The sequence below is a fragment of the Rousettus aegyptiacus genome, unplaced genomic scaffold, assembly GCF_014176215.1.
Source record: "Rousettus aegyptiacus isolate mRouAeg1 unplaced genomic scaffold, mRouAeg1.p scaffold_m13_p_8, whole genome shotgun sequence".
NCBI classification, from domain to species: domain Eukaryota; kingdom Metazoa; phylum Chordata; class Mammalia; order Chiroptera; family Pteropodidae; genus Rousettus; species Rousettus aegyptiacus.
Genome location: NW_023416311.1, coordinates 108359517 through 108384726, shown reverse-complemented (window position 1 = coordinate 108384726; position 25210 = coordinate 108359517). Strand labels below are relative to the sequence as shown.

The window sequence follows — 25210 nt, the reverse complement described above, 5'->3', positions numbered from 1 at the left end:
ATTTGGACAAGCTTGATAAAGCAAGCCCACAGTCAACAGGCCACTAACGGCACAGAGTGAGCTGGATTTGCTGCGCCCTCAGTATTAATTAAACACTCGTGGCGAGTTTAGCTGTTCAGAAGTGGATAATCGGACATGCGAATCTCAGACTCTCAGAGCTGAAGGGCTCCGGGAGGTCACCTGCCCATCCGGTCAAATCCTGTTGGGATGGAGGGAAGCTGATTAGAACAGGAGCAGGATCCCCAAACAGTCGCGGTCCCTCTCACTGTCCCGCTCACTCTCTGCCTCTGAGAGGAGACCACACTCTGTCTGTGGAGGGTCACCCCTTTTCTAATCAACCTTTTTTTGGTACTTAACACACACACACACACACACACACACACACACACACACACGGAGCAGGATTGCTGATGAAGAGACAGCCCGCCACGGAGGACGACGACTGAAATAACCCCGGCCAGAAGCTGACCTGTGGGGAGCAAGGATGGAAGGCGGGTCTGAGCAGGAGCAGCAGCAGGCGGAGACACAGCAGGCGGAGACACAGGTGGGAGGGCTCAGTCCGGCTGGAGACCAGACAGATGCTCGGGAGGCAGGGAGGTTGGCAACGACTGAACAGTGCCACCTTGTCCTGGGGACGTTCTCGGAGCCGGGCTGGTATTTTCATCAGCTCCCCCGCATGGGCTGGGCACCGACTGGTGGAGTGGGGGTGAGGGGGCGGGGGGAGGCTGGGCAAAGGAGCCCCGCCAGTGACCGAGGTCGACCTGGCAGGGTGGGGCTCTGGTGCCAACCCTAAGCGTCCCTTCGGGCGCTGCCTAAGGCAGGGCTTCGTCATTTGGAGAGAGCTGTCCTTGGAACAGGTTTGGGAGGGTGGCCAGAGACGCGAAGCGCCTTCCCCGGCCCTCCTAGAGGAAACCACAGGCAGCCAAAGACCGTTGACAAGAAGAACGTGGCAAATGACATGAACTGCACGGGCGAGAGCCACGCTCCCCACTTCCTTCTTCCCCTGCGGGGCGGACCGTGGATGTCCCCGTGCAGAAACCTCAGGGGCCCAGCTCAAAGGGGAGCTGGCGGCTCCCGATACTGTCGCCTCGAGACTCCTGCCGTATGAAATGACACCCGAACGTGAAGGGAAAGCAACTGCCATCCTGCTCTCTCACTGCCCCCACCCCCAACTTCCAAAGGCACTGACGGGGCCCCGTGCTGGGGGCCTGGGCGCCTGTGACTCCCCGGCTGGTGGGGCCGGCCCGCCCAGCCAGGGTCACCGCCAGGGTCCCTCGGGAGCTGCGCTCCAGGATATGACTGAGAGGAGCGTTAGGAAAAGTGAGGTCTCACATGGTCAGCCTCCTCGTACATCTAGGGCATGGGCGCTCCAGACAGGGGCGCACGGGCTGAGGACAGCACCCTCCGGGAGCCACAGCCCCGCTGCTCCGCCCGAGAAATTCCGTTCCTTCCACAGCACCCTCGGGAGAGGCGGATGCACATCCGTCTCTGGGCTCCTCGGTTCCCTCTTCTCTTATCTCCTGGCCTTTCTGTCAGAGAATATCTGTCACTGTCATTGTGGGAGGTGGGGACAGAGTAATGCCTCTCAGCTGAAGGCAGTTTTGTTCCCCAGAGGACATCTGGCAACGTCGTGAGATGTTTTTCATGTCACAACTGGGGAGCGAGGTGCTATTGGCATCTAGTGAACAGAAGTCAGAGCTGCTGCCGTGTTTATATCCTACGATGCACAGGACACCCCCCCCCCCCCACGGAGCAAAGAATTACCTGCCCTTGCTGCCTCTAGTGCTGAGGTTAAGAAACTCTGAGATGGTGGAAAAAGAGGAACAGTCATTAAAAAATCGTGCAGCCATAACACGAGGAGTCCCATGGCACCGCATAAAGACAGGATCTACGCACAACGAAGATGCATTAGCTCAGAAAGGTTTTCTGCTAAAGACTCCCGAAGACGACCCACACTGGGATGGATGGTGGCCCCCCAGAATCTGTGAAGATGATTTTATGGGGAGAAAAGATCTTTGCAAATCTAATTAAGTTAAGGGTCTCACGAGGAGAGCACCCTACGTCATCGAATGGGCCCTGAATCCAGTGACAAGTGTCTTTAGAAGGAAAAGGTGAAGGAGGAGTGAGGCATGGGCACCCAGGGAGACCGCGTGGGGACGGAGGTAGAGATGGCAGTTAAGCACTGACAGGAGAAGGGACGCCAGGAGCCGCCGGAGGCCAGAGGAGGCCGCAGGAGGCCGCAGGAGGCTGGGGCTCCGGACCTGCGAGGGCGAATGTCTGCTGTGTTGGCCATGCGCAGTGCGGACGTGTATCACAGCAGCTCCCGGGAACGAGACGCGGCCCACAGGATGATACGCTCGGACTCAACACGTATTCTTCCTGACGGACGGAGCTCCTGGTTTAAAGGCGACTTCCAAATGAAATTTTTGAGCCGTGCATTGACAAGCCAAGGGTGTTTCTGATGACCTAAGTGATGTTCTCAGGCAATGAAAACGCTTATCTTAAGCAGAAGACGACCACACTTGATAAAGCATCCGACTCAGTACAAGCATCAGACCTGACACTCTGAAGACAGTAAATTCACGAGTATCTGGCGTCTCCGCATGAGAGTACACTGCCATTCACGCGTGTTTTGAGACGCTCTGCACAGAGCGGCAGACAGAAGTACAATCATTTTAACCAAGCCCTTTGTGCCAAGTGGTAAAAACTCATCGCCAACTAGTTTAAGCCCCTCAAAAAAGTTAGAACATATTTTGTTACTGGAAAAATGCATGATGAGAAAACCAGATAAAAGCACAGACTAATCTGGAGACTTGAAGCATGATATAAAAATTCAGCAGTGCCATGTCCTAGTTACAATGGCCTCCGTTGGGCCTTATTGTTGGGCCGATGCCGCATGGTGACAAGACGGCTGCACGTTGCCTACAGTTGATGTCATCCTTCAAGTTCGTGATTGCAAAGACAAGAGGAGATTAGCCTTGTTTCGCTCAGTGCACATTTCAAAGTCCTGAAGGCTGCTCATTAGCTGTACTTGAATCATTTACAGAACAAAAAAAAAGTTTTAAATGTAGAAGATGAGGTTATTAATGTTGATTTTTTAAAAACCATGTGTTTCTTTATATTTCTAGCTGGTAAAACTTAGAACAGCTAGTAAGAAGAGTAAGAGGAAATAATAAAAAACACTCCTTGGCAATTATAAAGTTTAATAAATCTTTTACAAAATATTTTGAAAAGGGACAAATTTCGAAATCTAAGCTTGTTTAAGCACAATTCTTGGAAATACAGAAGGGAGAAGATGAGCATTTTATCCAGCAAAAGATCCTACTTATAAGAGACAAATTGCTTGCGGGAAAATAAAATAAACATCACTGAAATGGATTACATCGCGAACTATAATAAATCCTAAGAAATTACACGCGAAGACCGCGGGCTTCACGTTCCCCCCAAACCTGTTGCTTTCCCTTTCTTACGAAATCACCCCGTTTGTTTCATGTTCGGAGCACCATTTTCTTAAGTACTCATTATTTATCTTTGCTTTCCCCTAGAATTTCTAATTGCATTTTTATGTCTCCTTTTAACAAAAATAATCTTGACATAATGAACCACTTTTCAGTTGTTGGCCTTGTGAGCTGAATAAGAATATTTACTTTCTTCTTAAAGGCGTGTTCATGGACACTTCTCAATTCCTTTGGCGTAATCTTTGGTGAGTTATATATATAAAGACATCATACTTTTATTCCTATGAGTTCTTCCTTGACCTCTGCTTTTTCTTTCCCACGGCGGCCTTCCCATGCTTTATGTTTACATCATCATCTTTCTATCATTCTTTTTAAGTCCAACACGTACTTAATTTATGAAGAAACCTACAGGACTTAACACAAAACATTAAGTAAACCCTCCATGTTGCGACCCTTACCCTGTTTGTTCAAAGTAAGAATTTTCAACTTTTTGACTGGCCGATTCTGGCATTTACCTCCAAATCTCGAAGTAATGCGGTTTGACTGGCGTTTGCTGATATTTTCCATTTACGGGCTCCTGTTCCGAGCCGCCCATCTCCCCGGTTAACACATGGTGTTTTCCCATCCCCACCTTCTCCACACTGACTCATCGCAATTCCGCTCGGGTATTCTGTTTACATGTTTATGGCTACGTCAATGCTATTCACAGATGCTCCATGAAGTAAGATATGTTTCTCAAAACAATTTCTTTATCTTGGAGTTCATAATAGTCTTGTCTTGGTCTGTTCAAACTGTTCATAAGAAAATACCGGGAACCGGCTGGCTTATGAAGAACAGACCTTTAATCCTCACAGTCGCGGAGGCTGGGAGTCTACGGTCAAGGTGCAGATTCGGTGGCCAGTGGGGGTCCGCTTCCAGGTTCACAGGCCTTGGGCTTTTCATCGCAACCTCACAGGGTGGCAGGCGTAAGGGAGATCTCTCCGGGGTCTCTTTTATAAGGGCACTAATCCTGTTCATTCGGTGAAGCTCTCATGACCTGTTCACCTCCAAAACACCTCACCTCTAAACACCATCTGATTGGGGATTAAGTTCTAATTTACAAATTTCAGGGGGTACGAACATTCGGTCCATAGCAGGGCTCCCATTTCTCTTCCTATGTACTTATTGTTCATTGTTCTCCGATGCCCAACTGTTAAGTCTGCATTTGTCTTTTTGGAAAGAAACCTTCAGAACTTGTTTCGTTTATTCCAACCTGCTTCTGAGTCTCACAGCAGCTACTCCACAATTCCCTCCTGTCTTTCTCCTCCTGGGCTCATTTTCCTCCCTCGCGGGTGAGAGCCTCTATTTCGAGCCCGCTGAATTAATCACATAATGTCACATGTATTCCTTCAGTTTCCATTTCTTGATCTTTAACTTTCTAGGAAACTCAGATTTATTTTCTAGTTTTCCACTGACATTGTCATTTTTACAACCACGGGTTTTAAAAAATAATCTATGAAGGCCTTTTTTTTTTTTTTTTTTTTACAAACTGAACATTTATTTTTCCTTGTTTCATGGATATATTATTTTCTCTTGTTTCAGAAAATCTTACTGATGATGTCTTATCTCTATTTCCCTCAAGGTTCTCATTCAATTTGCCTCACTGCTTTTCATAATGAGAATGGTGACCAGTAGTCATCAATGTCATGTGTAGTAGTAGAGTGACTACCAATGTCAATATCCCCGAGATTCTAGACATAGGCTGGTTACGTAAAAACAGAAATGTATTCGGAAAATCCGTATAAAATATATGTGCGCTTGAACACTACACCCTGGGCGAGCGGAGCTGGGCTCTTACTACGTAGACTTATGCCTCACGCCCTTGCTTTTAAAAGCGAGAGTTCCGAGCTCTTTCTGGGTATCCCAGTCCAATGGACCCGGAAGCTTCCACCTTCCAAAACTGAACCTCCATCTCCGCTCAGAATAGGCAGCGGGCACGCCGCAGGACGAAGCGGCCTCTGACCGCTCCCTCCGCGGGCACCGGTCCGCGCGGCCGCTGGAAAGTCCGCCGTGCATTGTGTGTTTACCCCGCCGAAGGTTCTGCGTCTTTTATTCCCCACTCCGGTTTATGTTTCAAGACGCTTCTCTTTGTCGCTGGTTGTCGGCAGTTTGGCTGTAATATGTGTGGATGTGGTTTTATATTGTTTATCGTTTTGGGGGTTTGGTCGTCTTAATCTGATGACTGATGTCTTTGATCATTTTTGAAAGGTCTGAACGATAATTACTTTAACTATAGCTACCACTTTGTTCTCCTTCTTTTCCTATTGAGACTCAAATTATATATGTAAAATAGAGTCCCCCTCAGCCCCACTGGGCTGCCTTCCAGTTTACTATGCTAACTGGATCATCTGTGGGGTTAATTCTATTGCTTGTTTTTATCTGATGTATCCGTCACAATGTCTTGCCTTTTCATATGTCTAGAATACGTCACAGCATGCTGACAACTGTGGATAAAAGAATGACAGAGACAACAAATTATGCGATGTCTGCCAAAACAAAAAAATCTTCCTTCAGAGAGAGTTGCTTTGTCCCTCAGCGGAGCAAATCTGGGGGTGTCCAGGAGGGGTGAAGGGAGGGAGTGAGCGGAGTCAGGGCTGGGGTGCAGACTGGAGAGATTCAACACACTTCGGAGTCACCCTTGTTTCTTGGGCACGGCTTCTGGGGTTTGCAATCGGGATTCTGCTGGGCGCTCAGCCCCTCGGTCCTCTGAGATGGTGGGGAGCCGTGCCTCCTCGTCCGGCTTAGATCTACAGCTGCGTGATGCACACACTGTGAGTCTGTGCCCAACGCCTTCGGGGGGCAGACAGGCCACGTGTTCGAGGCCCATTAAGTCTTTCATTTGTGAGGACGCCTCCGTGACTGCCAAAACCTCTGCTTGTCTCACGCCCTCTGAGCCGCAGCAACGGACTACGGCAGCAGCCTCTCGCTCAACCCGACGCGGTTCTACCTTCTCTCCCACCTTCCCTGTTCTTGCAGGTTTTTGACACTTAAAAAGTGGCCTCCTGTATTTCCTGTGTCAGGAAAAAAGCTGAGGTAATCCCAAGTGTTCAATCTTCCATTTTTTTACTAAAAAACCTACCACATTTTCTTGAATATCATTAAATAGACTACTCGGGATTCCTTTCATGTCATAGTCTTAAGACTATTACTGTTTCAACTAAAGTAATTCAGTCGTTATGGTCATTATTGTCATTTAAATGCTATGCGTTTGATAGATGAAAGGTTAGTATGGGGGGGGGGGGGTGTCTCCATCCTCTTGAACCAGAAACTGATAGCTTTAATTAAAGACTACTTAAATTTCGGTGCTTCTTTATTCAAATGATTAAAAATTTTATGGCAAAAAACACTGAGAAGTCTTTAGACTGTAAATATTAACTCGGTTTCCTACCTGGTTGTCTCTATTTCCTTATTAAATCGACTCCTTCTAATGGTGGATGTCCGAGTGGGCAACGTGCCTCTGTATCTTCTAGAGAAGGCGTAACCGATAATTGAGTATCCCCGGAACTGGAAAATGAGGTTAAACTTCAAGAACTAAACTGTTCCATCAACCCATGTGACATGATAGCACAGATCACATCCTAGTATTCGAAGGAGGCCGCCCCCAGGCCAGTAAGAAGGGACGCGAACAGATTAAACACTATGACCTAATGAAGAGGTAACACACGAACTCTAAAGCTAGCTAAAAGAGAATGATGGAAGGCGAGTCCGACGGACGAACACGGTGTGCCCATCGCAGCTGTAACCGCAGTCACTCTTTCCAACCCGATCACGGTCACTGAATAAACTCGGGATAGCCAATGGCTCAGATGTGAACGAATCACAGAGCTTCAGACCACACCCTGCAGAAGGCGGCGGGCCAACGCGACTCGAATGTTTTCATTCCTCTCTCTCTTTTGCCATCGTCGTCTCTCGGCGCCTACTTGGTTGGGAGACGTCGGCTTCCAGTAAACATAATCTCTCACCCAACCAAGAAATCCATTACTTATTCTGAAACAGAGGATTTTCCTGGTACATTGGCTTATCTATCCGTGTCAGCATTTCGGAAGAGTCGCGCAAATAAGGAAAATGAAAGCAAGGAGAGAATCCTACGCGTGCCCATCATTCGACGGGGATGTCGGGATCTCGGGCCGCTTCCGAAACAGAGGCAGGAGCGCGTTTTAGATCAATGTAACGGACCCCTCCACTTATCTAGCAGCCTGAGATTGTCAGACAACGTCTGCTGCTGTCTTACAGAAATTTCCCAACCTCGTTTCGCGAAACCAAATGATACGCATGACTAGGGAAAACAATCATGCCTCTTCAATTTAGTCTTTGAGACAGCGAGTGAAGCATAAATTCAGAAATGGATCGGGAGAATTATTAAAAACTGAGGCATGAACAATGCAGCAGAATGCACTCGATAATCAGGTATGTGTTACATTTTTTCCAAAGACATAAAAACACTTCACTTCTTCAGGAGTGGAGACCAGCGTGGGCGTGGTCTGGGTCCAGACCATCGGGACAAGCCTGAGATAAAGCCCTAAAGTACGAGCACCGCACACCGCGGCGGGTGCTCCGGCTCCCTGGCCGGTCCCCTTAGGGAACGGCACGCCTTCCTCCGGCTGAGTCAGTGTAGGTCGATGCCCGCTCAAGGCTGCCCCCCTCTCTGGAGAATTGCCGCTGGCTGATGAGAGCTACTTTGTCAGGAAGTTACATCACCACGCACCCCACCAAAGTTGAAAATCTTTAGCTAATGACTGGAGGATAACAGGGGAGCTGGGTATAAATCATCTCCCTTGCCTTAAAGGGGATCAACTGAGATTCTCTCCATTTTCTAGAGAGTCCTTGGGGTCAGGCTGATGACAGACGCCAATTCTTGGTAAACCCTTGCCTGGTTCCTTCCTCCTTCACTCCTCAGTTGCTGAGAATATGTCCTGAATAAAGCACAAGGACACGAATCCCTGTCTCAGACTCACAGGAAACCTGACCTAAACCCAGATGTAAATGCCATTATAAATTACCTTCGCGGTAAGCCAGTCATGAGCCGTAGGTGGCGTGGCAGTCGGTACCACCGAGGACAATAAAGGAGCACATTAGGGTGTGTGCAGCGGGCTCTTCCTGGGAGCCCGATGTGCCCAGGTGCAAAGCCGTGCTCCACCACGTGCCAGCTGGGTGACCTTGGGTATGTCACGCAAACGCTCCGTGCTCCTCCTCCTCCTCCTCTGTGGAATACCGATAACACCTCCTGCCCGGGGCTGCCGAGGACGCGAGAACGAGGCGATGCGTGCGAGGAGCTGAGCACAGAGCGAGGGCTCGGCAGATGCTGTCCGCCGCTATTGTCGCTGACGCCATCACCATTTTATGACAGATCGGGTCATTAAAGTTACCGCAAGTGAACGTGATGCCACCTTTCCAATTATAGGGAACGTTTTCCTTCGAGGAGGCGGAATCCAGGGGCCGTTCAAGCCGTGACAGGAGAAGGAGCCAGCCGAAGGGTGGACTGTGTTACGACTTCGAGGCTGAAGGCGACCGTAGGGCTGATTCCTGCCTGTCCTCGCCACAAGGCGCGGCAGAGGAAATTGAGGTCGAAAGAGGTTAAGTGGTTTGTTCAGAGGATCCCTGCTTTGTTATTTACAGAAATGTCAGAAGCCTGAATAAATCTGTTTGTGTGCAGTAGAAAATATGATTGGCCAGAATGGAGGGGTGAGAACGGGGAACGGTTAAGTGCGTCCCGAGGGGCAAGGCTTGTTTTCCTGGCACGGTCAGGGAGAAAATACTCATGCCTGCCAGTATCTAAATGCCCACGCGCTCTGCCTCCTCCTGGGTACACAAACCAGCCTTCCTCGTTTCCTTGCACTTGGCTGAGGCCGTGTGACTAAGCTGTGGCCACGGGGGTTTGGGCAGAAGGGAGGCGTGCCACGTCCCGGCCCGGCCCACGTCCGTCTCCTCTGTGTGGTCCTCCGCTCTGCCTTCCGTGCCACTGGATGTGCGTGTGGTCTGAAAACGGAGCACCCATAGAGCGGAAAGTCCTGGGCTCCTGGGTGGCAGCGAAGGACCCTGTCCCAGAGCCTCCACGCCAGACTGTCACCGAGTGAGGAATAAGGCTCCGCCTGTGTGCTTAGCCACCGAGCGCCGAAGACCGTGTGTTCGCAGCAGCTGACCGACCTGACGCATGCTCTCGGAGCCTGGCAAGGCCTCAGTCTTTGTCTATATAAAATATATGTAAGTAATTAGAAATCCTCCAGAAACCTATGAGGAAAGCAAAGTAGTGTTTGGATAAATGTGTGACTGTAACAGCTCTCGACAGGGAATTTTCGCCAAGGGGGCGGCCATAAAAGATGACAGTGTGGGGACGGATAGCTACACTATGTCAGGCCCCCGGGCTACGGGCCACCTCTGCCAGAGACCATGGAACGGAGCACGGGGAGTCAAAATACACCATCAACCCAACATCATGAGAAAACAAAGCCAAAACGAAAACAAAGAATTCCTCCGCGTTGTGTTCTGTCCTCTCGCTCATTCCAGAAACACTTGTCGCGAACTCACTATGTACAACATTCTGTAACGGGTGACAAACTTCTCCTTCAAGGGTCAGAAAGGAAACGTTTTGGGCTTCGTGGGTCAGACAGCCTCTGTCACGGCTGGTGAGCCCTGCTGACGCAGTGGCCGTGGGCGATACGTAAAGGAATGGACGTGTCCTTGTTCCCAGACTTCAGTAACTACGATCGCCGGTGGCAAGCGTGTAAATGGAGTGTGGACCGCTTCAGCGACACTTGAACTGTCATCCGCACGCCTTACTTTGCAGACCCCTGACAGAGTTTAATAAAGATTATCGTCCTTTCCACTTCTGCAATACAATGATTTAAAAACTACATCTGACAGAAAAAGGCAGAAGACAAAATTTAGAATCATGATTTTCGAGGGCTGCAGGGGAGACCAGTCTCTCATTGTTCAATATAAATATAAAACTTGATTTTAAAAAATGAATTAATGTCAATATCTCATTTAAATAGTTATTCTAAATTATTAATTAACGCATTATTTTTTAAATTATACAGAAGAATTCCAACAGTGGGTAGTTATATCATATTGTTATGACCCATTAAAGAGAGTATCAGTATTATGAATTGATTCAATTTATTTTACATTTAATTTCGTATTAATAAAAGGAAGCAATTTAAACTCGAGAATCCCAGCAGCTTCTTTAGAAATGGCCACTAAGGATTTGGACACGTGCCTGGTGAAATCTATGAGGAAATCTAAGGGGACAGCTTCCCTTCAGTCTCACAGGTTTAATCAAGCAACGCCAACCTCACCGACTAGAAAAGTGGCTTCTGCAAGGTACGAGGAAGCTGGGGTGGCCGTCCTGAGGCCCCTGAACCCTGGCACCGAGCCCGCGCAGAGCCAGGGAGTTCTCCGCTGGGCGTGGAGGGGCCACCCTCAGCCCAGCAGCGTCCTTGGTGGCCTCCACCCCCGCCCAGATGCCAGCAGCCGGCTTCCCCTCCCACGTGACAACCAGATGTTCCCAGGTGGTGAAAGAGACCCCGGTCGAGAAACACCGGCTTGGAAATTGAAACTCAATTCCCCAGACTCAAATACGAAGGAAGCAAAGTTAGCGTCTCTCCTAACTTTCCAGAGGATTCTCTGTTGATACCAGCCAGATAGAGCTGTGACAGCTTAGAAAACAGAGGGCAGGTGGCAAAGGGGAACGCGGATCTCGATTTTCCTGCTGACTCCGGCGGTTGTATGTGAGAAACGGGCTGTGAATTTCTCTCCCTCAGTAGTGAAACGATATAAAAATGGATTTTTGAGCTAGGTCCCAGAAGACCGTTAGAAAGACGGCGCGGTTAAACGAGCCGCGGTCCCTTCGTGTGCTTAGCGGCGTCGACCCAGGGCCACCCCGAGCGCGATCCCAGGCGAGCAGACGTGAGTTAGTCTGGAGGCAGCCACATTTTCATGTTTGTTTGTTTTTTTTCCAGAAAGCTTTGTTCTTGCAAAATAATCACTGTGATCGAGGCAAGAGGAAAAAGTGATGCTTGAAGGGCTGAATCTGTTATTATGACGGGAAGTGGGAGAGATGCATAATGGTAAACTGTCACGCCTGCCATCACAATGGCAGAAAATGACCGGTTTTCCAGGCGCGAGACGGCTCGATTTTAGCACGTGGGGAGCTGCGAGGAAATTTGTCACAGCCTCTGAATGGAAAGGTGTCTCATAAATATAGATATCGCATTAATATTTGATTTTCTAGCCACTGATGAAAACCAGATTCTATTTCTTTAAATTAATAGCAACCCTTGGTCTTTCACTTTGATAGGTTAAAGTATGTCTATTCGAAAAACATAACACGTATTCCAAACACAGCTATTTTACCTCATGAGATATTGCTACGCGGATGTTTTTGTGGCGAACCCGAGAGGTACCCCAAATGGATACCATTCAGTCGGGGGAGCAGATTGTGTCCCAATCCAACCCTTGCTCAGATCGTCACCGCTTCAGACACACCACGGGTGATGTCCCGACTTCCCACGGGAGGAGAAGGAGCAGATGTCTGACGTGGGTCCTGCTGACTCGGCTCCAGACTGCCCTCAGCAGCGGGCTGGCAGCGAGCTGAGCTGTCGCATGCCGGAGCCACCCCACAAAAGCTCGTTTTTCTCATCGGGGGATTTCAGCCGGCAGGGCTGCACATCCTGAGCCGCGAGATTTGGTCACCTCTGGAGGGACGCCATACTCTGACTCCCAGGCGCCCTTGCCAGCAGCTCCTCGCCCATCCTCCCCTCACCCCTGTGGCAAGAACGAGAGCTGGAACCCCGTCTTCTGCTCTCTGGGATGACCAAGCCACATCGGGGACCACCTGGACCTGGGGAAGGAGACGGGGGAGGGAGGGGCGTGCACGGCTCCCGCTGAGGCCGGGAACTCTGCTGGCTGCTCTACGAGATGCAGCATGCAGACTCTGGGGGTCACTGATAGGGCGGGGGCGTCTCTAGAATTCTGTGAAAATCACTAACTAGATTAAAAAAAAAAAAAACATCATTTAACATCTCCTTTCTCATTACTGATTTTAAAACAGTATCAGGCAGGAAAGGATGTTGGGGGACAGGGAAAGTGTAGAGCAGTACTGAGCAGACAGGTGAATGGGACGGGGATCCGTCAGGACTCTCCTGTATTGTTCTAGAATCATCCTTCGCCTGTGTTTCGGGAGACCTCTTTCAGCAAGCCGTTCTCATGGCACTAGCCTCTGGGTTGTGTTACTCTCTCTTGAATTTAGGGACAAAAATATGACGTTTACCCATACTCCGCTAAAAAGCAAGTTAAAAAAGATAAAGAGTGAGCATGATAATAAATATCATGGGATGAAAACTTCCAGAAATTTATTTTGAGTCTACCACCTGACAGGTAGCCTAATCTAATGACCTGTTCCACCTGATCCCGAGGAGACGAAGAGAAACTAAATGCTCCTCGCAGCTCATGCGGCGAATGGCACCGGGAGGCAGCAGGTCCGCATCACCTCCCAGCGTCACAGGGCCGTCGGCCCAGACAGACGCAGCCTGGGGTGCTAAAGGGGGGCGCAGGGGCGGAAATCTTTTCCTAGACTGAGAAGGGGAAAGGGTAGAGGTGTTTCCGAGAGAGAGGAAAGCGAGTGCCGACGCTCAAAGAGCGGCCCGATGTTACGGACAGAGTGGAGGCGTCCAGGCGGATGCGGGTGACCCCGGGAGTGAGGGGGGTGGGGGGTGGACGGACCATGAGAGCTGCCGCGGGAGCGAAGCCTGCAGGCCCGGGCGGAGGGTCGCTCGTCCTCCCTGGTCTCCTCAGCTCCCTCATCTCCCCACGTGCCAACAATCTCCTTTCTTTGGAGTGAGGGAGGAGGAGAAAATGAGCAGCCTGAGATGTCCAAATCAAATGCAGACGCTCCATGATAGAAAAAAAAATAATAATAATTTAAAAAATTAAACAACAACAACAACAACAGCATTTTTACAACATGACTGAAGGTCTGTCGCCCCTGACCTAGGTAGACTCGCCGCCCTGCGGGGCGGCCTGGGCCACCCTGGGCCACCCTGGGCCACCCTGGGCCACCCTGAGCTTCCCAGCGCTGGCTCCTGTGACAAGAACGTGCTGGGAGAACAGAACCCCCCCCCCACCCCGGGTTCAAAGACCCACCATTTAAAAAAACAGGATGCAACATCTCCACCTCTTCCAGCATAATAAGTACATGCTAAAATGACAGCTCTTAGGAGTTAAGTAAACTCTATTATTAAAAATACGTTCGCCCCTTTCAATGTGACCACCGCCAGGTGATCTTAAATGACCTGCGAGGCGGCGGCAGTTCCGTCTGCGCGGGAGGGGCCTCTTAGGCGTGCCCCTCTCCTTATCTGAGTGTCTATTCTTGTCGCCGCCCTGGGAAACAGTCATTTAAATTAAAATGAAACTGAAAGGGTCACGTAAATCAACATGACAGCTGCTGACAGGAGGCGGGGAAAGGAACCCTAAGTGGGGAGCCACTGCCGGCTCTGCGCCCTCTCTGTCCCCCCACACCGCACCCCACCCCACCCCACCGCACCCCCTCCTCCACCCCACCGCACCCCACCTCCCCGCCCCACCCCACCCCCCCACCGCCCCACGGGTAAGAGCCGGCTCCGAGCAGGACACGCGGCCCCCGCCCTGGGCGCGCATCGCACTGCGGTGACGACCCGCTCAGGGCCGCGCGGACGCCCCTGATCCGGGCCCTGTGGTCAGGGGCCGCCGTGCAGAAAGGGCCTGTCTCCCCGCCTGGCCCTCTGTCACAGACGATACTCCGCCCGGCGGTGATGCCGAGGGGGTGCCACACTCCGACTACGGTTCCACTGCATCGGTCACCTAACCCGGATGGCGCTGCAGGCAGTCATGACAACGGGAAACGACAACGACCCGAGACGCACGTTTCCCCTCCCGCACGGCGACGCGGCCCACGCGCCGATGGCAAAGGCGCCTCCCGGATTTTTTGCATCTATTTATTTTGGAATAACATTGAGAAAAGTTGGAAGATTAATTCAATGGACTGTAAAAAAAAAACCCTTCACCTGCACTCCGATCTAGTTTTTCATTTGATTGGCAGGCCTATTTTTTCTTCTTTATAATGGGATAAATTTTCATTCTTTTTATGCATTCCGTGACTTGGTGATTTTTGAAAAGTAGAGGCAAGTTTCTTGTAGAATGGCTCTCAGTTTTATTTTGTGTGAGGGTTCCTCATGATAAAATTGGTTACAATGTTTGGCTAGAATATCACAGAAATTTTGCCGTGTTCCCAGTGCATGAACTCAGGATGCCTACTTATACTAACTGTGTCTCATCACTGCTGAAGTCGCCTTTGACTGGTTGGCTTCCAGAGGACCAGCCAGGTTTCTTCACTATCAAATCGCAAGTTTTCCTGTTATAATTAATAAGTATTTTAGAGGCGAACACTTTGAGACTATGTAAATATCTTGGTCATCATTAAACTCCTACCCATAAATATTAGCATTCATTGATTATTTTTGCCCTAATAAATTCTTAGTGTGAGGGTTGCCAAACGATAGTTTTCTAGTTAAATCATTACTTCATCAGGATTTTATAGTGAAGAGCAGTCCCTTCTGCCTCATATTTTTATTCATCCATTTTTTAAAATTAAATTTATTGGGGTGACATTGGTTAATAAAATTATATAGGTTTCAAGTGTACAATTCTGTTACATGTTATCTGTATATCGTACTGTGTGTTCACCACCCAAAGTCAAATCTCCTTCCGTCACCATGTATCTGACCCCTGACCCTTTGCTACCTCCCCCTGTCCCTTTCCTTCTGGTCACCACTATACTGTGGTCTGTGTCTACAACTTTCTGTTTGTTTGTCTTGTTCATCTGTTGCTCTCGGTTTCATATCCCACATATGGGTGAAATCGTATGGCTTCTCCACCCTTTACATCTGACTTAGGTCACTTAGCATCTCAAGATCCCTCAAAGTTGTCGCAAATGGTAGTATTTCATCTCTTCCTGTGGCTGAGTAATATTCCATTGTATATATGTACCACATCATTTATTTATTTTTACGTTAGTATGTATTCATGGATTCAGGTGCTTCAATGTGTTACAATCTGATATTATCAGCATTTATTTTGATAATCGAATTACCCCAGGTTTCTTCAGGAAGCTCACTTCAGGCTGGCTCTGAGGTCTTTCTGACAGGCCCTCATCATTCTTTGACTACTTCCTTAATTTCTGAAACCACGAAGTCTTCCAAGACTATCACGACTTTTGCTCCCCAGGCCCTGGGATCAGCTACTTCTCCAGGGAAACTTGGTTCCTTCAGTGGAGAACTGAATTTAAAAACCAAGTACAGTGCATTATGTATACCCACTGCAATCTTCTAGACCCTCTAAACCAAAGCAAGCCAGAAAACTAAAAAAAAATCAATGAATACGTTTGCAGACACACACACACATCTCCACAACCTAGTTTTTAACACACACGATATGCCAGAGAATATGGAAAACCACGAGGGTGAAAATGAGTGCACCACACAGCTTTAATCTATGGAAAGGTCTGTATTTTTCTTATAAAAGATGATTAAAATCTAGAGTTTTAAAATAGTATTTCGGTTCAACAGCCGATCGTTCTGATTTCTTATTGATACATTATAATTTACCAACCAATCACCTCATTTGAAGACATCAGGCACAAACTAAACTGCAGTGGAAAAACAATTCATTGCCCAGTATGATGCAATGATTAGGACGATAACTTATTTATTGTCATCACTTGTAAAACACAGGCAAACCTTTGTTGAGAAGCACGACGCCTTCCTTACCTCTTGTGCATGCCTTATGTCATTTAATTCCAGCAATGACAGGACAGGGGAGGTAGTGTTTTGTGGCATTTCACAGAGAAGAGTGAAATGAGACTCACGGACCTAGGCCACCAGGTCCACTGTCTACAAATCCCTCGCATTTTAACAATATTAGCTTTGCTTGTGGAATTGGCTTATTTCAAGACCCTGATGAATAAAAGACAGATCTAATATTAAGCCCTAGCTCTAATGTTGCCCGAACATTCAGGAAAACCAGCATCACAAAGAAAAGGAAATAATATAAACGTCTCTTCAATCGCTTCTTAGAACTCTAGTTCTAAGAGGGTGACATTAAAACTGGTTCAAGAACTTTTTGAAAACCGCACACAGCCCCAGGATTCTGGCTTGCTCCACGGAATGTTCTAGAACCTCGGTGATGGAGGCATTTGTGCCATCAGCCTCTCCTTCTCCAAGGAGACCCTTCTAAAGAATGGAGGGGAAGATGAGTCTTTGTGGTTCGAAACTGCCACTAAAATAAATACTCCATTCGGACATAAGGATCTCAGGCTCCTGCTCCAAAGGACAAACACAGGCATAGGTAAATTGCATTTTTATGTATCATTATTTATTCTTTGCTCTATGTGCTTCTAACATATATTCATATTTATTGAATTATAAATGATAAAGAGGAAACAGGATATTTTCCTAAGGGGGTTGATTTTTATAAGAATATGATGGCCAAATGCATCAAATTAAACCATCGATGATTATTCTAACTGGGGCAGAAAAGTATGCTCCCAGACACTGAGGAAATGTCCTTTGAATTATCTATCATTTGAAGAAGAGAAAAATCAGATGATGCCCATGCAAGGAGCTGGGGCTTCACAGTGGGAGTTAAGGGCCAACTGCGACTTAAAGCAGGTGATGACTCACATCAAATAGGGCAGCCGGGAGTCCTGCGGCGCGACCCCCGAGGAAGCGAATCCCTGACTGGCCATGATCAAAACCTTTACCGGCTTCTGTCTTCATCCCCTCAAACGGCGAGCTAATTGGGATGGGAAATGAAAGCTTGAGAAAAATAAATCGCACCTACCTGGATCAGAGACAAATCCTCAAGCTGTAACCTGAAGAGGTAGTTTCTACAAAACACAAAAAAAGAGAGCGATTTTATTTTTAATAGATGCAAAAGATCAGTGTGCATAAAAATCATGAGAAAAAAGGGGGAAAAAAAAACTTAATGATTTTTGGTTTCCAAAGAATCTTCCTGCTAAAAACGTGTATAACACAGCTTTCCTTGAACCTCAGAGGTCAAAGGGTCATTCAATATGGAAACAGACACACATTGGAGATTGGTGGGAAAGTTAAGGAACAAAGTGTGTGTGTGTGTGCACGCGCACGTGCATGACTCAGGTAAATCTACACTATTAATTGATTCTCTTGATCTCTGTGAAATGGACATGGGCATTTGATTCTGGAACTAAATTTAAGTAAGATGATATAAAACCATTCTTCACAGGTCTTCATTCTCACAGATCGCCTGCATTCACTGTGATAATAGTTCAAACATGCCGGGTTTGGAATTCAGCAGTGGTCTCGGGGTTATAGAACTCTATCTTGTTTGACGGATTCGGTGTGAAGTAAGTTTCCAAGCAGGCACTCGCGGGTCTGCCTCGCAGGGTTAGAAAGAGCCAGCTCTGGCTGCTCGAGTGGGAAACAGGACATCGGGATGAAGGAAACCATCAGCTTTCAGCAATGAAGGAGAAGAACAGTGAAATATGCAACCAAGAGCAGCAGGCCCTGGGGGAACAACAGCTTAAGTCACATTAGGCTTTGGGCCGCATGCCGTGGCCCAAAATTGGCCTCCCTTGTGTGAGTCACGTTGGCCTCTAACTTAAATCATGAACAAACCCCTCCTTAGCTTCCTGCAGAGGACAAGCCGGTGCAGGAGCCGCTCCCTAGGGGTGACTGGGCGACAAAATCGGCCCAGGTGCGGGCAGCAAAGGCCGGAGCAATTGGCGTATGCTAACAGAGCGCGGCCATGCAGGACGGTGGGCAGGGGTCGCCGCGGACCTCAGTCCGAGGTTGTATCTATGCGCTAAAAGAGAAACAGACTTTTCCCAGCTCCAGTAAGAAACAAAAGTAGATTACTTTCACTGTCTGGGGAGATGTCAGAAGTAGACACACTGTCCAGTAGAAGCGACAAGTGACAGCCACGTCAGGCCAAGGGCACAGCCTCGCGAGGACCACAAGGTGTGCGGTGGAGCGGACGAAGATGCGGGGAGCAAAGCCGTCGGGGCGCTGGCGCCCCACAGCGCGTGCGCATGCGCGGCCGGGGACGAGAAGGGGCCAAGGTCCCCGTCGGAGCGGGCTCAGGGGTCCCGGGTGCTTCACGATTTGTCCGCCGCCACGGGGGCACCGCCGTGGTCCTGCCGCCCCTCTTTCTGCCCCCCCAGTTTAACCTCTGCCCCACCCCGGCTCTCCCAGACGCACTGGCGGCACCTGCCGCCTCCACCACGAGGCCGTCGGGGGAAAGTGTGCCTCGCGTCACTACGGCGGAGGCTCAGCCCTCCAGGGAGGACCGGACTCGGGACGTCTTCGAGGACGGAATATGGCGACGGAGTCTGTTTTCCTTCAGTCGGTGCCATGCAGAGGCCAGTGTCCCCACGGAGAGACCTTCCTGCAGGGGAGGAGATGCGGCCTCCGTGCCCGCCTGCGGAGCGCGTCCCGCCGCCCAGGTGAGCACCCGGAGGCCAGCCTGCGTGCGAGGCGCTGCCACGCTCTCGCCTGGTGTGACATCGAGGCCAGCAGGCCCCCGACAGACATCAGAAATCTATACGTGTGGCACCGGGGGCAATTCCTGGCCACGAGGCCGCCCCATCTCTATGACCGGCACGGCTTCGACCTTGCCCCGCGGGCTGGTTTCCTAAGTGGCTTCCCGGCTGAAAAAGCTGCCAGCGGTCGCTGCCCCTCGACTGTGAGAGCCAGTGTTGCCTCGTGGCTCAGGATGTTTGTGGGAACACCGGAGCTCGGCCACCATGCGGCCTCGGGGAGGAAGCCCCATTCAGCACAGCGCAGGCCACTCTCCACATCTGTGCAATGGCGCTAACAGCCACATCTGGCCCTTGGGCTTGCTGTGAGCTTTAAATCCAGAAAAACACTTAGAATGGGGTCTGACCCATTGTAAAGACTCAATTAATGGCAGCTACTGACTGACAGTTTATGAGAAATGTCAAAATTTGATATTTCTCAGCATGTTCTCTGTTACCGGATTTTTAGAAAAGAAGAAAACATAGTCTATCCTGTCTTGGTTCTGGGAGCCGGTCTGCACATGCGTTCCCGCTCACTGGCTCTTAAGAAATACTTTTTTTTTTTTTCTGTAAATATTCCCAGTTAAAGAAACTATTTGCATTTTTAATCAGTGAATTACCTAAGGGCTTTGGAGATATTGCAAGACCACCTCCCGCTCCTCAAACACACGCACATACGCACGTGCATGCCCACACTGCAGTTTGGGGACCTTCTAGAAAGGCAGCTCACATACACAAAGGAAGAGCTGGAAATGCCCTCATGTCACTGAGGACAGAAAATGGTAGTGTCCCCGAGGTCCCGTAGAGCTCCAGAAGGACAACCGGAAAAAGAAGTTCCAAATCCTGGCTCTCCTTGGGGAGAGGCTTGGAGAAGGCTTGGCGGTCCTTCACTGAAACCCCCGGGTCCAGTTTTCAGGTGTGTCCCACAGGAGAAGCGCTACAGTCTGAATGTTCATGTCTTTCCAGAATTCATGTTAAAATTCTAACCCCCAAAGGCGATGGTGTTAGGAGGTTGGGGCTTTGGAATGTGTGCGGGCTGTGACGGCGGTGCCCTCATGCATGAGAATGTCACCCTTATAAAAGACACTCCACAGAGATCCCTGGCCCCTTCTACCACGTGAGGACACAAAGCTAGAAGCTGGCCATCTGCAAGCCAGAAACCAGTCACACAGCCACCTTGATCTTGGACTTCCAGCCTCTGGAACTATCAGAAATAAACTTCTGTGATTTATAAGCTACACGGTCTTCGGTATTTTGTTAGAGCAGCCTGAATCGCCTAAGACAGGAAGACACCGATTATAACGACAAACGTGCCACATCTCAGTCTACATCTCCCGAGCACGTCTAACTCTGCTGGCCATTCTTTTTCTGCCTCTTAGGTCCCAACGATCTGTAAAGGTACCGCTCTTCACCCCAGCCATTACCAGGGGATTTTAGCCATCTCCCCTCCTTCTTCACACACCTGACAACTATGGTGCCCTAAAATCCACCTCATTGGCAGTGGATAGGAGAATGGAAAGGGCAGGGAGGAGGATGCTTGCCAGGAAACCTCGGTCAGTAAGCATGAGATACCACCACCACCGGCGGCCTAGCGAAGAAACGCACCCAAGAGCTGGACTTTTCCTTCGGTATTTTCTGGGTTATAAGATGCACGTGGGCGATTTTTTTTTTTTAACTCATCTTCAATGTTTTGAACTAAAAAATTTCATAGAATTCAAGAATTCCAGAGCTTGATTGTCATGAGAGGGTACATACCCTTCCGTGTGTAGAGGAGGAGACTGCTGCTAATCAGGAGGTGCGGTGTGGTGAATCCCAGACCATTAGGATTCAGAGAAAGGTGTCGGATTAAGATCCCCCACCCTATCCCATTCGCCACATGGCCTCACCAATCAGTCATCCAATGTCCCCTGCCTAATTTCCCTGGCACCAAACACACACATGTGTGTGCACGCGTGTGCATGCACACACACACACACAATAATTATTTCATGTCTTCATTGTCCAGCCATAGGTACGTTTACAAATTATTTTGAGACGATTCAAGTCGGCATGGGTAATGACACGCTTTCGTTTCTAGGTAAATGATTCTCATCGCTGGTACTGTGAGCTGACTGTGACATACGTCTCCCCGTTAAGAGAACGTGTTAATTCCACCAGTCTGACTGATGAAGTGGTACCTCCTTTCTCTCTCCTTGTTTCTCGTAAATTCTTTCTGAAACTGCCTTCCCATACTTATTTTAAGTGCCCACATTCCTTTATGAAACTAGAGAGCTAAACGATACGATCTGTTAATATGTTTAAATAACACAAATTCTAGAAGACATACGAAATGACCAACAGAGGCAAATGAACATAGGGCTACCTGATGAAAGACTTGTCATCATGACATATTTCAATAAATGCCTGAAAAATACTTTTCAAGTGTTTTTATTTTTTGTAAATCAGTACCATATTTCAAAATAAACTAATGAAAATTCAGCATATAAGATAATTCTTTATTAGGAAAAATGGATTTGATAAGTACTCACATTTAATACTTGTCAATCATAAAGTCAGTTGATTATGCTAATTTAAACTTTTTGAAATTGGAATGATCAGATCTATAAGCCTGCATAGCCTTAACATCTAGATAAGGTCGATTTTTATGTCAGTTGATTAATTACATTTTTTTTAATTTGTTTGATTTTGGAGACAAGGAGTCAGTAGATGCTTTCAAATATTTGTTTAATACGTGACTGTGGTCCATGAAAACCCCAAGGAGACAATTTAGTGCCTTGGTGGACCTTTCCATATTAGAAACACGTAACATTATACATTTCAGTATTCACTTAATCTATCTTGATTTTCAATGATTTAAAAAATATTTTAAAAGATGAAATATAAATGAAGCATTTGTGGAATCCCCTAATCTTCCTCCCTCCCCAGACCCTTAGAATCTGACAAGACACGGCGTGAGTTCCACTATTCTCAGGTCTCTTTCCTCAAACTGTTTGGCGCCAGAGATCACTCCCAGTGCATTCTTGCTTTTGGAAAAATTCCAATCCAGCCAGCAAGATGAAGGGCCTGCAATGGCCCCAGACAGCTTGATGCATTACAGCTCAGGCCAATGACCTACGAAGTTAAAGGTTACAAAAAGAAAGAAAATCTTCTGAAGGGAATAAAAAATTGATCTTCCCAGAGGGTGGGCCACGCACACGGTAAAGTAAGATCTATGGTCCCCCGCAAGTGGCTGTCCTCTAGGGCATTACAGAAGGGGCAGCCTCTTTATCTTGCGATTGTGAGCGCAGTGGAAGAGAAAACACAGCACGGGCAAGGTTCGCGAGCAAGGCTGCCAACGTTTCCAGCACGAAGGAGTCACTGACGCTCCTGGCTCCCGGCCAACGGGGAATGCTCACCAAATGTTTCATACGGGGCCGGTTCCTCTAGCAGGGGAATGCTGCGAGCAGCCCAACGCATTCAAGCAGCCTCATTAATCTTCATAACACCCCAGACGTAAACAGTAGTAGAGGCAACACTGCGCGAGCCTAAGGGGTTAGATTCTCGGCGCGGATTGGCCGTACGGCTTCGGGGAGCGGCTCCCGAGTCCCATGCCCCTCCCCCTCCCGTTATAGGGGTCCAGAGAGAGTTTCCCAGGCCGGACAAGTTCACGTTAATGGCCATCGTAAACAGAAGCATAAGCTGTTTTCTCTTGGTATGGACCCACTTTTTTTTTTTTTTCAAAGTCTTGGAATAAAATTTGACATTGCACAATCAAATGTAATAACCGTATTCCTTTTAGGAATGCTAATACACAAGTAATATACGGATCCAATAGACTGAATAATTCAAATCCCAAAGCCATTCGATTTGGCAGCCATAAACTGACGGTTCTGAAGACCATCCGACCTTTTCCCACCAGACATTTCCACGCATTTTTTCCCTCTTCGCCGGAGTTTATTTCTTATTGACTGTAGGACTGAATAACTCATTCCCATGTCCCGTCACAGCCTTCAGTGGCCTATTATCAACAAATCACTAAGCACAACAATATATTCTCTGAGGGAACAGTGTGGGCCTTGATAGACAAAGTTCGTTTGCGTCTTCATGCAAAGTAATAAAATTCAGCTGGCGTTAAAGAAACGGTTGAACCATCACGAGCATCTTAACTAAATGACTCATTTTATCTAGAGACACTATAAAACTTAACTCTGACCTCCATTAATTATGAAAGACACAGGTGCTTTAAAATGACATTCTCTTAGAATATCTCAATTGGTCTCTGATGAATATCGCTATAAAATCAAAGAAAAAATTCCCAGTTCTTACCGAGCAGGCAGGTTAGAGGCTTTCTTAGAACTGAGGAACAGAAGACTAAAAAATTGGCACAGACAGACATGCATTTTGAACAAAGAGAAAAAGGAGACAGAAAGGCAGATAAATCTATTTTTAAAAAATGTTTTAAACAACGGTGACAAAGCCTTACGTTGAAGTTCAGACTGTGGTTGATCATGAAACGATCTGAAGACAAAACTTTACACATTGCATAGAAACTGTCCCCATGTGGGCAAAGCTGAGAGCCGCCATCCACCGGAAAGCTCACCTCACCTGCCCCATGCCCGGTCCATCCTCTCCACGAATTCTCTCTAGTGCCAGATCCCATTCTGCTGTCAATACCCGACCGGCACCGAGCATGACATAGTGACATCCCGTGTGACACCCTTTTCAATGGCACTGATAGATTTGAAGACCGAAATGTAAGCCCGTGCCTTCGCAGCTGAAGAAAAGTAGGAACTCTATTCTTTAAAGCGTAAAGCGTTTTTATAAAAATGAATTGTTTGACAGTAAATAGGTAGCATAGCGACAGCTTTAAAGAACGTGAAGATTTAATTTCATCGAACAACTAACTTACGCAGTTTGCCAAGTTATTTATAAGTGCTCTTCGTAAGACCCTTGCTACTCTGGTGGACTGAAACTAGTCTAGAAAGCTTTGTTTTTTCCTGTGGTGACTGCCATTCCGAAAATAGCTCTTTCACCTACTTTTTCCACAAGTTTGAGGGAGTTTAATTATATTTTAAAATTATGGAACGATTCCAAATATAGAGCACTATATTTAAATAGTTGGACCACATTTAGATCACAGCTTCCGAAGGCCGAATTTTTTTCCTGTGCTAGTATATTTTTAAATGCTGTAACGAATGTACAATTTGGTCATTTTATGAGCTTCCGCCTCATTCAGAATGGTTCCTGCCCTCCTCTAAAACTATATAAATATATGTACTTTGGGCCATCAAAGATTTTTATACTTTCGATTTCATTACTGTTGTTGTTAGCACACGTGTTCAGTACCCGCTCTCCCAGAATTGCATTGGCTTCTTTCCTTTTTTATTTCATTTCCAAAAAGCCTATTTCAAATCTCTTGTAAGTCCTGGGTATTAGAAATAGGTTTCAAAAAACACATCAAAACCAACATCAGTTTTAACAGCACTATATTATTTAAACACCAAGATTAAAAGTCACAGAAGTAGATGGACAGCCTCTTGGTATTTGGCAAATGGAATGAAACAACAAAGACTGATTTTTAGCGGCATACTACCATTAAGACCAATGTCGTTAGCAAATTTAAGAGATATAAAATCAGAAAAGCCTTTTCCCATTGCATATTCGGGAGCACAGTTGTTAACCAATGTTGTTAATTACACTGATAATTTAAAATTTTACTGCGCTTTAAACGTGTCTCACAAATCTCTAAGTGCCTTGAGGATCACAGCTGATGACTTATTGCTCTAAATTGAACTCATGACTTTTGCCTTTGTGGGTCCCTTGGGTATTTGACTTGTTCCTTTCCATTTTTTCAGTTAATAGAGATCATTTTTCACTTGAAAAACACCAACTGAATTATTCTATGATTCTTTTAACCTGTGTTTCCCTAGGAATATTCATTGTTCAAATTATCTCCATATACAATTATTTTCTGGGTTATCTTGAGAATGAGCAAACTCTGAGAATTTTTGATGTGTCTTCAAATTACCAAGAATCAAAGCTCAATCCCCATATGCTCAGCCCCAACTAACGCAAACACAGCAAGCCGCGTTCTCAAATCTGGCTCCCAAAATCTCACACTTGGCCCTTGCCCTCGACCACCCAATTC

General features: G+C 47.6%; 1 protein-coding gene across 1 annotated transcript in view; it reads right to left on the bottom strand.

Moving 5' to 3' along the window:
* Nucleotides 1-25210, bottom strand: part of SEMA5A (semaphorin 5A) — a 384915-nt gene that overhangs the window by 181820 nt on the left and 177885 nt on the right. The window contains exon 5 of the mRNA XM_016164969.2: nt 17370-17415. Within this exon, the coding sequence (XP_016020455.2) occupies nt 17370-17415 (46 nt within the window). The remainder of the gene's footprint in view (nt 1-17369; nt 17416-25210) is intronic.